The sequence below is a fragment of the Condylura cristata genome, unplaced genomic scaffold (assembly GCF_000260355.1).
Source record: "Condylura cristata isolate star-nosed mole 26May11 unplaced genomic scaffold, ConCri1.0 scaffold00004, whole genome shotgun sequence".
NCBI classification, from domain to species: domain Eukaryota; kingdom Metazoa; phylum Chordata; class Mammalia; order Eulipotyphla; family Talpidae; genus Condylura; species Condylura cristata.
This window is the reverse complement of record NW_004567105.1, coordinates 72471473-72485624: the sequence shown is the minus strand read 5'-3', so window position 1 is coordinate 72485624 and position 14152 is coordinate 72471473. Positions and strand designations below refer to the sequence as shown.

Here is a 14152-nt window from a genome sequence, read left to right as displayed (position 1 = left end):
GAGATTATACTAAAAAATAAGTGAGGAGGAGAAAGACAAGTACCAAATGATGTCACTTACATGTGGAATATAGAGAAACCAAATAAAGGGCCAAGTAAAGCCAAACCAATAACTAACCCTAAAACTATGGCTGTAGAACTGCAGCCACCCGGGTTTCAGACAATTCCTCACATCATTACATACTACTCAGGCAAAAGGAATCCTTTGGCTATACAGTGGGAGAGGGAGGGGAGAAGACCTGGCCGGGAGAGATCACAATGGACTATGGTGGAGGGCTATGGATGCTTTGCTGTTGAGTGTGGGCAGATAAAACCTGAAAGGGGAGATGCTATATTGCCAAATCATAAACAACACTGTAAGCCCATGTCAACTCAATTTCAAAAATATTATTTACAAAAATGAAAAAGACCCCCTATCCACATGCATATATGGACCTGGATTAATTATTGAAGATAAATAATAAACTGATACTATTTAACAAGGGAAGGAGAAACAGGACGTAGTGGGGTAGGGGGAGGGATTATTAACCCTATATCTCTGCAGAGTTTTACAGATACAGTTCCTTTTGAAAACGACCTTAATAAAAAATGTGAAGTCCAAATATAATAAATACATAATCTCTACTTAGGCAATGAAAAGTTTCCCTGTTGCAAGCATAGATGTCTAGGTAACCTGCTGACTTGAAAGCTTTGCCATGATCCTATCATGAAGAGACCTATGTTAATCCCGACACCTCAAGGCTATGAAAAAGCTTCCCACAACCAGAAACCCTAGGAATTACTCTAGAAGATTCTCATTATGCAGCTAATCAACTTTGTGACTCTAGGTAATTCCTTGGCCTCTTTCACCCTGCCCTATATGTGGAGCAAAGGAGTGGAATTAAATGGTAAGATCCTTCCTTAACAGGTTATAACTGTATTAAGTTTAGATGTACTTTAAATTGTCTCAATTTAAAATATCCCTAATAAATTAGCTAAAGCTTTTCTTGGTGAAAAGACCTAAAAGAGGGCTGAATCGAGCACTGAAAACTGCTTTTGCCAACTATGTGGATCTGGACTTTGTGTCAGGATCAAAGGTCTTCACTGTAGCTAATCCCTGAGCCTCTGAAGTCCAGTGTAACATTCCAGCCGAGTTGAGGGTAGAGGTGGTTGAGTGAGGAATTTCTATGACAAAAGTACTTAAAAAGCCTATGCTAGAGTTCCAAAACTATGCCCTGTATTACACCTGATTGAGAGCTTTCCCACATAAAAGGTTACATTGTCAAATAAATTTGGACAATGCTGGGCATATCAAATAGATGGCCTTTGCTACAATTGGAAGTATACTTGACTTAATTCTAAGGTCATTTAATGGCCATGTTTCAGCATCACCAAGAACAAGACATTTTCTAGCAGCCTGACAAGTTTTCACAAGGTGGCTGCCATAGCTCCACGCGTCACATCTTTCTTTACACAATATCCCCAAAGAAGAGGTGATCTGGAGAAAAAGTATGTACTCTTCATTTACATGAATTTAGGTAACCATATATCTTCCAAGAAACCTTCAAAGTACTCTTTCTGTTTCTTGTTGAATGAAATGGAATCACATATTTACCCCTAAACTAATTGCTGTCAAAGGAGATTGATTTAAATCAGTGTTTCCAGCTGGAATATTGTTACCTAAAGAAAATTAAGGTTCTGTTGTCAAGAAAAAAAGAGCCAAGAATTGTTGGTGACCAGTCTGCACAATGGATAAAGTGAAGCTAAAATGTTGCAAAAGTTAAAATGTCTATATTGCAAACCTTCTGATTTTTTAATGTGTTGGTGAACACTGTGAACCTCCAAGGGAGGAATAATCAAGCAGTTAGCATTTCTCAAATGTATTTGACCACGGAGACACTTTTGGAAGAACATCCTATTAAGATCTTCTGGAAGTCTGTTATCCCACAGAGTGTAGTTTTAGAAATGCTAGTTTAGAAGTGCCTCTTTTATAAGGTATCTTATCTTCTTAAATAAATGCTTGAATAAAATGAGTTTGGGACAGATAATTCAAATAAGGTTTGAGTCACTTCTGCGTACATTCATAGGAATGATTTATTCCTCACAACTTTTCTTTAAATATGTGGAAACAGCCTAAAGATAAAATACATTTAACAAAACGATTCATATCTGATTCAAGCCAGAAAAAAAAAAAAAAAAAAGATGTACGTTGAGTTTTTGAACACTATGCAGGAGCGATAGGCAACTTCTACCAAAAGGTAAATGGGTTCAAAAAGCAACAATGACTTCATAAAACTCATCCTTTCCCACTAAGTTCAGCAAAAAGAGAGAAGAGAGAAAAATACACATTAGCAAGCATTTTGACAAATCCTACGGGGCAAAAGCCTTCATTAAGATTCTCACTTGATTTTGAAACATATGTTGATAATCTTGCGCTAAAACACTTCCCCTCTTTTTGCTTATAATGTGTGTCCAACATTAGAGAGCCTTGTTTTTTCTGTGAATCCACTGAATACATTTTGCATTCACTTATCATTTTGCAGACATGCTTTCCTTTCTGGAAGTAGCCTTGCCACTCTCTTCCTCAATTCACCAGCCACTTTGCTTCTCCCTGGCGCAGACCACATAGTTCACTCAGGTTCATCCCTTCATCTGAAATTTCTTCTCCTGCACAGAGCCTTCCAGATCTCCTGAGATTGTTTTTCTGCATCTGCTTTCTGTATTTTCTGCATATATTAGGACATATTGCATGGCATGTGTGATTCATCACAGACACCTACATGGTACATTCTCCTGCTGTTGAGAATTCTAGAAAGATTATTATTATCAAAAGATATGAAAAGATTGGCCCTCCCATAGTCTTTTAGCCTGTCTCCCGCTCTTCATTAAGAGACATACACTAACACAAGTGTGCACTGTGTAACTGCTCACCTTTTCCATATGGATAATAACAAATCCCTCAGTATTCAAGCAAGTCAATGAAATGAATTCCATCAGAGAGATTACAGAGATTGTGTGTCAAGGGAATAAATAAATGATGCACTGGAGACCTAACAAAGTAGCAGGATGGGAGTTCCTGAGCTGTTTGTTGTTGTAAAAAAGACGTATACATATGACTCTTCTAGATTGCTTTAAAAATTACCCCTTAGTGAATATCCACTTAAGCTGAGTGCCTTACCAAAGACCTAGAAGGTGCCCACAGCAACAAGTAACACTGGGTTTTTGTCAAAAGTTTCCACTTTGCTAGGCAGATACTGGAGATGCACAATCAGCCTCCTTGTGCTGGAGGTGATGGCTGGAAATCTTAGCCCTTTGGGTTTCAATTATGCTTAAAAATCACATGTTGCTTTAGGTTTCTTATGTCACTGGCTTTCAAACACCTATAGCAGAAAGCCAATTTTTAATCAGTAATATTTCTTCAGAGAAATGTTCTCTCATCAATTAGAATGATAAGGGTCAAATGGAAATTACAAAAAGCTTTAGAGATCTTCTAGGCACTAATTTTTTCATTCTTGTTGAATTTTTGACAACTCATAAAATGGAATAGTTGTCCTCTTTAACATGTCTGCTTTTGCTTTCCCAGAGGAAGAGGGAGCATACTATCTCTTAAGGAGAACAGCAAGTCATTGGTTCATCAAGCTGGATCTTAAGTTTTAAGGTCAATGTTCACATTTCAAAACTAAACTTCATTTGGATTCAGGACCATAGGAACATTGTTTCTAGGCAAACTACACAATCCTTACCTCAGTGTGTTAAAGGAAATAAATGGCACAGGTTTTCCAGTACTTACCAAACCTGAGGTGATCTGGGGTCTAGGAAAATGGAAATCTCAGCTATATTGGGCTGCTGAAGACACACCTCCAAATAGTAACAATTCTCTTGAGCACCTTTACTTTTGCTAAAGTTGTTATCTGCATAAGGGAATTACTATATTTCTTGGAAACAAAATAGTGTTGCCCTGACTTGGAAATTATGCCAGGTTGAGTCTTCCGTTCATGTATGAGAATCACTTTGATTAGGTAAATTCTAAAGCAAGTGGATAAATAGGCTTGATGGGAAATGGTATTTTAACTCTCCCTACTCAGTGTTTACTAATTACTGATTACACTAATTCCATGATCAGTGGTGTTCTAGAGCAAGATACACTGATTAGTGAGAGCCAATTGTTAAAAATTTGGGAATTTCGCAAAATGCAAGTGTTGATAGCTTACAGTTCCCTTCAATGGGAGTGTTTGCACCATGGATATGAGCAGACATTATAACTTAGGTCATTTTTCCCCTCTTGAGATCCAGTTTGCCATGCCACTGCACATGAACTTGTATAAATAGATTAGACCTCCAAATTAAGGAAATAATGTCCTAAAGAACAAAACCAGAAACCAATAAACCAACTGAAAGAAATAAAGTCATGAAAAATAAAGCCATTATTCTGCTAACTTAATCCTAGAAAAACTTTCCTTAAATTTATCATTTCATATTCTTCTCAAGTGATATGGCAAAAAGGACTCTGCCCTTTTGTTTGACATTAGGAGTGGGAGAAGAGGGTGACTTTTGCTCACCCCAGGAATAGAGTTGGATAGCAAAAATGTGGAAAGTTGAGGAAAGGAAGCTATTATGAATAACAGCATGAAAGAGGAAAGATTGTTTTTCAAATATTTAAATATAGGTCACAGAATCTGCAGTGATGCTCACTGAAATGTTAATTCAATTCAATTCAACTTGACAAACATTTACAAACAATAAGTGTTTGTTGAATTGAATTGAAATGTTAACATTTATCCTCCTGTGATATTTCTCTGCAAAAATTAGAAAGTATCCTTAGACTATAAATTAAATTCCATCCTGAGGTGAATGTTAACTTTACAACGAATACAATCATCAAATATTTATATCTAGTTTTATTTCTAGACACCTGTCATTGACTTACTTAGTAGCTTAGATAAAAAAAAAAAATGCAGAGATTCTACTATATTTAAATAGCATGAGAAATACAAAAAAAAAAAAAAAGGAACTGAGTTTTCTAAACTTAATTTGATGAGCACGTATGAATATTTATGGTGTGGACCAGTAGCTAGCTGTCTCCTTATTTCTTCTGAATGAGATACTTAAATACTACTCCTAATGAAGGCTTATTCCTTACCTACCTTCACTATATACACTATAGGAGGAATTTCCAGTCTTCCAAGTGCCCAAGGGAGGCAAATGACTCAGTATGGCCAATGAGGGTGTCACATTTTCTTGGCAACAGTGACTGCTAAGAGGGAAATTTGCCTCAATCAGAAAAACTTGGAATTGTTGAGTGAGGAGTATACTCTGTTTTTGATCATGAACTTGAATCTGGGATGTTACAGATCTGACACTTTTGGCAGCCACCTTCTTGTATAAGAATAATCCCAACAAGAAGGGGAGCAGACCTGAAAGATGGAGACAAAAGCCTGGCGATGTTGTTGAAGGCCCTAGATGAATCATCTAGAAGTCACCACCACACAAGTTTACACATAACATGGGATGTTAATCTTACCTTTCTTTAATTAAAACGCCTTGAGTTAAGGTTTCTGCTAATTCTGCTTCCACTCAAAGAGCCTGACAGATAATAGCGTTTGCATATTTTTTAAACTACTTCTTTAAATATAATGATAATAACTGCTGACTTATAACTGTTGTCTAAAGATGCCAAAGCCATCTCTTTAACCGCCCTTATAAGCAAACCTTTGCCATGTAATTTTGCAGTATTCCCTGAAAAAAGACAGGGTACATTTCCTGGCTCTTGACACTAAGGTTGGCCATGTTATTTGCTTTGATTACTGGCGTGCAATTAGAAAAGAGATAATCAGAACTTTAAAGTGGGTTTGCTGTCACAAGAACATACTCCAGTTAGCCCGCTGGTCCAAGGAGTAAACAAGACATGTGGGACATAAACATACATGGACACACGTGCGTACCTAGATAAAGCAAGAGCACGGTTAACTCTTTCTTCTAGGCCTAATGTTCCCAGGGCCTTCCAAGTCATCCAGAACTTGAATGCATCCGGTCTTCTACTACATTGAATAGCCTTGTCTCCTGTGTCGTAGCTGACATCATAGAATTTATCCTGCTGAAATAGGTAAGAGGCCTTTGCGGAATAGCATTTCTTCAGAAGGTCCTTTCGGGAAGAAGAGAAAGAAGAGAGAACGTAAGACTGTCCAATTTTAGAATGGTTTCAAAACAATAATGACATTAATTTTGACATTCTACTATGTTTTGTCAAAGGCATTTGGCCTCCCTCTTTGACGCCCTTTGTTGGATGCAATGGATATGTGTGAACTTTAGGATACCAATGACCTAGTCTCTTTTCAAAACAAACAACAACCACGATGTTGAACATGCTAAGTCCACCTTCACAATTTCACTGATGAGCATTGAGAAGTTTGGGGGCAGCCATGATATCCTTGTTGACATCAAGGTGGGCCAATTTCTATCCATAACTCTCTATTACAGCAGAGGGAAGAGTTTAAGGGGGTAGGGGTGGGGTAAAACCCCTAGAAATAACATTGTTAACAAAGTAACATATTTGCAATTTCAGATGGGTGATAATATATCCTGTTTATTACCATTCTAGAATTTTTACTTTGCCCTTAAATTATGAGTTTATGTCGCCTTCAGTGCCATGAAGATGTAGAACTTATAAAACCCTGGCTATCCTGACCCTGTCCTTCAGAGCACCATCAACTCCCAGAGCATCCCCGAGAATACCTCTTACAGCTCTCTGCTCCCAAGCACTCACGAGGACAACAAGAAGCACACCACATGCCCTTTGTCTTTTTGTTCGCATCCAATTGTGCATCTCTATTTTAACATCACATCTGACATCTTCAAAGGTTGAAGGCAGCTTGTTTGTAAATTCTGGGGTTTACTCACAGTTAACATAGTTGCCCTTTTTACCTCCATCTGGCCCTTCTTTCAAACTCTTCCCAGGCTTTGTTTCCCCTCAGTTTCTGTATCTGTCTGTCACTTTTATAGTTTGGCTGTTATTTGTTGACTCTGCCCCTATGTTATTTCTGCCCAGTGAGAATTCTACACATGTTCTCTCCTTGGGTAGCCTAGCAGTTTCTGAGGGCAGGAATCATTTCCAATCAATGACGATATCCACAAACTTCCCACAGCACAAGGCAGAGCACCCTCATGAAGCAATCAGTGCTGCCACTCCCCGTTCTCCATACTTGTCTCAAGTACCCTGGCACAGGCCACGAACAAATAAATAAACACACACATTGCTCAGCATTTAGAACAGGGTGGAATGCCTGAAGAAAAATTAATGGCCAACATACCTAGGACTTCCCAGGGCACATGAAGCCTGGGAAGAGCTGAATAATGCCCAGAGGGGTAAAGACAGTTGCCCACCCAACCCTAGAGGCAGGCCAGAAAGCAAAGCAAGAAGTGCCCAAATGGGAAAGTGACCCTCTGCTCCAAGCGAAATAACTTAGAGATCGGTGTTGCACCTATAAAGAAACATCCCTGAGGCACTTGCACAGTAACTCCCAGTAAGGGGTGGAGTAAGCTGTCTCCTGCACTCCTTCAAGTAGGAGCCCCTGTTTTTCCTCATGGTTACTCTTCCATGAATGCTGCCTGCCTGGCCCTCTCTTGGGTGTACTTTCATTCTTTCTTTAATAAACTTTGCTTTGCTTTTGCCTAAATATAGCTTTGAATTATTTCCTGGCCACAGTCAAGAACTGAGGAATCCCCAAATCCGGAAACAGTGTGAACTTATTGCTTGGTGTATTTTCCAAACTTTAACAATGCAGAACTATTCGTATTGCAGAGGAAGCTACAGAGAGCTACAGAGAAGATCCACAGTAGGATGCAGGGAAATGACTTCTGCCAAACGGAGAACGGCGTGCATTTATTCACAACTGATGATCTTGTGCTTAAAGGATAAGTAGAACATCTCAAGTGTCACATTCCAAATCAAAGCATGAATTGGCAATCTTAAAAGCAATAATGTTTTGTGTGAAACTAATCTGGATGTGTACTGCTAAGTGCACATGCACTTTATATTATGCAAAAAAATTATACAAAAACTCCAAACTCCTACTTGTCTATTACTTACCTAAACTAGGGATAAAATAACAAATTAAAGAATACTAGTAAGCTTTCAGCCTAGTCCCGAGGGGTATTTCTTGTAAATACAGAGGTAGAGTAGATTGCTCTGAGCTGAACATTAAGGTCAAAAAATGTCCCTTACCTTTTAATCTTTATTTTAATTCTATGAGCAATCTCAACTCTGATCACAGCTGCTACCACTGCATCTCCCTACCCTCAAATGTCAGGAATTTAGTTATTGTTTCCATAGCAACCACAACCAGACCATATATTATAAAATTAAAAGGTCACTGCACATATTTTAAGGACAAAGCATGCACGCGCGCGCACACACGCACACACACACACACACTTGTACTTGTATCATGATTATAAATTTACTTTCATCAACCATGAAAGATTCAAAAAAATCCCAAAGCAGATGAACGATGAACTTTAGAGATGTCTTGGGCAAGTTTTAGTGCCTATGCTAGTGATTGAAAGAGAGAAGCAGCCCATCCATTACCAGAAAACAAATTGCATCTTTTTAGGCAAATGGAGAAGAGGAAAGATGAGAAATCATGTAGCAGAATGAGTGATCGTCCTGCAGTCGTGACACTGTTAATTTCATTGTGCTGAACAATCCTCCTGCATTGGGAAAGTTTCATAAGAAACAACGGGAGGCCTGGGGATTTGCTTTATCGAAAATAAATGAAAACTTTCCTCCCTAAGCTCCTGGTTTGCATTTTAGTTGATATTCCTGCATTAAAATGGATGAACTGTCCTTCGTTTTAAGCGATACATCAACTAAGAGAAGTTGTCTAGACCTTCAGAGAAAACATTTTGGAATTAGCATAGCGAAAGTTACCATATTTGAAACAAACCTTACTCATTATAGTGCCCTTGAAGAGAATTGTGTTTATCTTGCTCATCTTCATTCCCTTAATCCTATCAGAACAATAAAAACCAGTTATAAGGTTCAGAGATAAGTATGCAATGAGAATGCCAGTTGCCTTGCTCAATGATTTCCTCTCAAAGAGTTCTCGGGATTTAGCAAACATCGCATTAGAACTCTTGCCATGGCTAGTGAAGGAAATGGGATAAAAGTGGCTCAAGAAAAAAAGGAAAATTTTATAGGCCTGTATACTTAGAAATACAGTCATATACTATCATCAAGCATAGTTGGATCCAGGGTGAAATTTGGTATCATTTTCCTCTACCTATTTTCCTCAGTGGTGACCTCAACCCAAGTGGAAAGTTACAGGAAGCTGGGAATGGAGCATCCTGTGGGACCAGGAGCACAAAGTGGCTCTATTGGGAGGAAGATGGCAAACTGGGAAGGGACAAGGCGACGCGTCCCTTTGAGCTTCTCAGTCTCAATTATGTGTCCGAATCTTCGGCTGCTCAAACCTGACAGGAAGTCAATTGGCAAGGGAGCTAATGTTCACAGGACTGAGGGCCCTTTCAGAGCAAAGGAGAGGAAGGCTGAAGAATGAATTATATAGTAAAAAGAAACAGGCAAACGATGACCACAGCACACATGTACAGAAACCACAACTTTGCTGCTCACGACTGTGTCTAAAATGACAAATCCAGTCATGGTAATGGTGATATGAGTCAACATTTAGGAATTCTTATTAGGTATCAGGCTCTGTATAGTATGAACTTAAAAAAAAAAATCCAATGAGTTAAGTCTGTAATTTTTGTACAAGTGAGGAAACTGAACAGCATGGTTCAGTCAATTACCTCAGATTATGTGGGGCATAAGGAGTAGATCTGGGTTTCAAGTCAAGGCAGCTTGGACACAGGGCCCGAGTTCTTCACCCACTGCACTCCCTGTGCTCTGTCTATAATGCGTGCGTGCTTGCCTACACATGGGAGAGAGTGCTCCACAAACACTCAGTAAGAGTTCTTGGCGCCTCCCTGGTGGCACAAGGAGTTAAAGTGCAGCACTGTGAAGCAATCTGCAGCAACTAAAGCAAGAGTTCTATCCCGAGCCAGGGGTGACCCACATGGCACAGCAAGCCTCTCCTGCCCCACCCTCTGCTCCCCTCAGTGGTGTACTTCATTGATCTGCCTGTTCTACTCCCCACTCTGGTGAATCCTCTCACCCCCTTCACCTCTGGCCTGTATCCCAGTTTTCGTATGCATAAATAAATAAATCTTCAAAAAAAAAAAAGTATTCTTAAAGAGGTTGGTGAAAATGGTAGTAGGCACACAGGATTAGTGGTTAAAGACACTTGCGCCTTGTCTCAGACATGTCCCTGTTCCTACAAATGTGATTTCTGGTCTTAGCAGTATCATACCTTGCAGTAAAGCATGTAGATATTTTTTGTTAAAAAAAAACAAAAAACTTAGGCCCTCTCTGGTGGCACAGTGGGTTAAAGAACAGCACTAAGAAGCTTAAGCCACTTCCTCATGAATTCGATCCCCGCCTGCCCTGGAGGAGATCCACATGGCGAGGCAGACCTCTCCTGGCCAGCCCGCCGCTCCCCTCAGCGGTGTACTTCGTAGATCTGCCTGTTTTGCTCTCCTCTCTTTCTCTGGTGAATCCTCTCACCCTCCGCATCTCTGGCCTGTATCCCAGTTCTATATGAATAAATAAATAAATCTTTAAAAAAAAAACAACTTATCAGGCCCTCCCTGGTGGTGCAATAGATTAGGACATAGCACTGTAAGCTAGAAGCAGCCGCTTCAGTGTGAGTTCTATCCCCAGCCCCTGAGTTGACCCACATGGTGTGTCTGTTCCCCTCGGCAGTGTACTTCCTCCATCTGCCTGTTTTGCTCCCTGCTCTGTCTCTGATGAATCCTCTCACCGCCCCTGCACCTCCGGCTTGTACCCCAGTTCTGTATGCATACATAATAAATAAACCTTAAAAAAGTACTTATCACTCTGCTGATTTTTAAAAATGTAGCTAAAAACACATTATGAATCAGTAGTTAACATAGTTTCCTTGTCAAGATTATTTAAGCTATCTTTGATTTCTACAGGCCAGGTAAGATTCCGTTGTCTCTCTCCTAAGAATTTAATCATATGGGTCTAATTTAAGTCCGAGCTTAACAAACAAAGCTACAAAATATTCTCCCACATGACTCTTCCCATATTCTGTCCCATTACTTACATACAAAAATTGCTTAAACAAAATAGCTTAGGAGATAGGTATATTACTCATCTGTGTGCTAATTAATTCAACACAAATGTATGTACTAAGGGCAGTCTATAAGAAGCACTGACTTGAGGAACTGGGCTAAACTTGTGGAGGTACTAAGTGTCTAGGCTAACATTTGTTGATTGAATATGCAAAATTTTAACATTTGTTGATTGAATATGCAATAAATGAGTGGATTAGGAAGCCCAACTACATATACACAATGGAGTATTACTCACCTATAACAAAAATAAATACTTGCTTTTTGGAATAACAAAGATGGAACTGGAGGGGATTATGCTACACAAATTAAATTAGAAGGAGAAAGATAACTTACAGGTGGAGTATAGAGAAATAAAATAAAGGATCGGATAAAACCAAACTAACAAACCTTAGAAATCTAACTATAGAACTGAAGTCACCAGGGGGAGAGGGAGTGAAAGAGTTTGGTGGAGGAGGAGTGGGGGAGAGCAAGGTGCAGCACGGATTTTGGTGGAAGAATACGGGTGTTGTGGTGGTGGATATGTAACAAGTACAGGTTTCATGGACTCCACTCCAGATCCTGGAACTCCAAATCCCATCAGCCCAAGGAGAAGCACGCTGGGACGTGAGGGCGGAGCAGCCAGGTTGGGATAAACTGGACATGTGGGCTCTGGGGGTCTCTTGGCCTGGTGGTTCGCGGCTGATCGTTTTGGCTCTCCATCGGTTTTCAGCGTGCCGGTGGAGTCCAAGTCAACAGAACTGGTAGGACATCCTAGTTAACTTGTATTTCTCTCCCTCTTTCCCTGGGTTATTTCCTTTCTCCTTATAAATAAATCCATTATTTAACCTTTTTGAGTGTGTCCATAATATGATTGAATCGTAAGCACGTGGGTAAAGGCCACAGACAGGCAACCCAATTCATATTGGGGTACCCTGTAACAGGTATAGTGTGGTAACAGGGACCTGAAGGGTATGTCCCTGTACCTCTTATTAATATACAGTGTTGTAAACCATGTTAACTCAATAAAAATAAAATGAAGTAAAAAAGAAAACAAAACAAACGTTGACTGGCAATAGTAGAAAAGTTTCCACTATTATATCTAGACTATAAAAGTGAAATTTTAAAATGATTATATCTTCTGATATTGGCTTTACCTATTTATTGAATGAACACTTTGAGAAACTTAACATATGCCAAAATCTTTTCTAGGGGTTGACGATTTAATGGTAAATAAGGAAGTCACTATATTTTAGAGGTTGATGATAGAGATAAGGATCAGAAAAAGCAGGCAATTACAGCACACAGCTAGAATAGAGAAAAGAGCAAGTTCTAAGGAGAGTCATATTTCACTAACTTAGAAGAATTAGACAGGGACCTTCGGGAGAAGAAAGATATCACCTGAGAGCTGAAAGATCAGGGCTACCTGGTAGGAGAAGAGAAGATGGAATTAATTTAGTAGAACTGGGGTTAAATAATGAGATAGGGGAGAGCGAGGAGGCTGGAAGGGTAAAAGAGTAGCCATGTCATCACAAGTCTTAAATGCCACAGCAAGAGTGACTGGTCATGCAATTTTCACTGGCTCATACCAATATTACAACTTAAGCTTCATTATTGATCTGGCAGAATAAAATGAGAATCAGCAGATATGGTTTCTACTTTTGATTTAGTCTCTCTGTGTCAGAGTTCAAAATAAGTCACTTAACATCTTAAGCTTCATTTTCTCATAAACGATTGGAGATGATGATACTTATTCTGCTCACCATCCGAGAACACTGTAAAATCTAATAAAATAATGTTAATTGGGAACCCCCCTCTGTCTTTGCCAAAGTCCTACTACTTTCCCTTTCTCCTGCATATTGTCATACCTTTGACCCCTCCCAGCTATCAGCACCTATTTTTTCTTTCATATACTTCTCTCCCCAGCCAAGCTGCTGACAGAATAGGAGACCAGCAATAGATTTTCTCGCTGTTTATTATTACATGAACATGTTACACCGCTTACCCAAATTCATTTTTTTTAAGGATTTATTTATTTATTCATACAGAACTAAGGTACAGGCCAGAGATGCGGAGGGTGAGAGGCTTCACCAGAGACAGAGTGGGGAGCAGAACAGGCAGATCGATGAAGTACACTGCTGAGGGGAGCAGCGGGCGGGTCAGGAGAGGTCTGCCGGGCCATGTGGTCACCTCTGGGGCAGGCGGGAATAGAACTCATGCGGAAGTGGCTTAAGCTTCTTAGTGCTGGGCTTTAACCTGCTGCGCCACCAGGGAGGGCCCACCCAATTTCATTTTTTAATGAGCTGAACTGTATCTTCCAGTGAGCCTATAGAAGTAAGCCACATTGACTGAATATACTAAATCTATACAAGTGTTAGAACAATAGAAACAACTACCCATGGCCTTCATGTTCCATGTGGCATTAAGCCTGCTTTTTATCAGCTATTGTACTTGATAAGGCCTTCTTAGATGCCGTGGGTCTTTTACACTCCAGCATAGCTGGAGTGAAAGATACAAAAGGCAAAGTGTGATGTGAAGGTGGACGAGGGTATACACTGGTTAACTGAAGGGTAAGGTGCCACTACATGGCCAATTGTTGTCATTTCCCTTGTACAGACCAGGGGGGAGGGGGAGGAATGGGGTGGGTTGCTGGGGTGGGTTGGAGGGAAAATAGAAACAGATGAGGATAAAATCACTATTATTTTTCCCCAAAAGGAAGTAAATCAGACTGAATCATGGAAAAGTCAGTAAACCAAAAAATAGACAAAAGGTAAGGAGTTGCTGATAAAGGAAGAATAAGGAGAAGAAGGGGATGAAGAAAGAGTGAAGCAGAAGCGAGGCAAAGGAGAGAGGTAAGAGAACAGCAGGACGTTTATCATTTCAAGGTGAGATTCCTGGCTACAGTGCGAGTCTATGATGTATTGGAGACCTGGAGAAACCAGCAGACCCTTGGTTTCTGCTTGGCTCACTGCGGGTCCTGCACTACC

General features: G+C 39.9%; 1 protein-coding gene across 4 annotated transcripts in view; it reads right to left on the bottom strand.

Annotated features, from left to right (window-relative positions):
- GADL1 (glutamate decarboxylase-like 1) overlaps positions 1–14152 on the bottom strand; it is a 573172-nt gene that overhangs the window by 60238 nt on the left and 498782 nt on the right. For all 4 annotated transcript variants that reach the window (XM_012720584.1, XM_012720585.1, XM_012720586.1 and 1 more), the window contains one exon: positions 5921–6120. In XM_012720584.1, coding sequence (XP_012576038.1) covers positions 5921–6120 — 200 coding nt within the window. The remainder of the gene's footprint in view (positions 1–5920; positions 6121–14152) is intronic.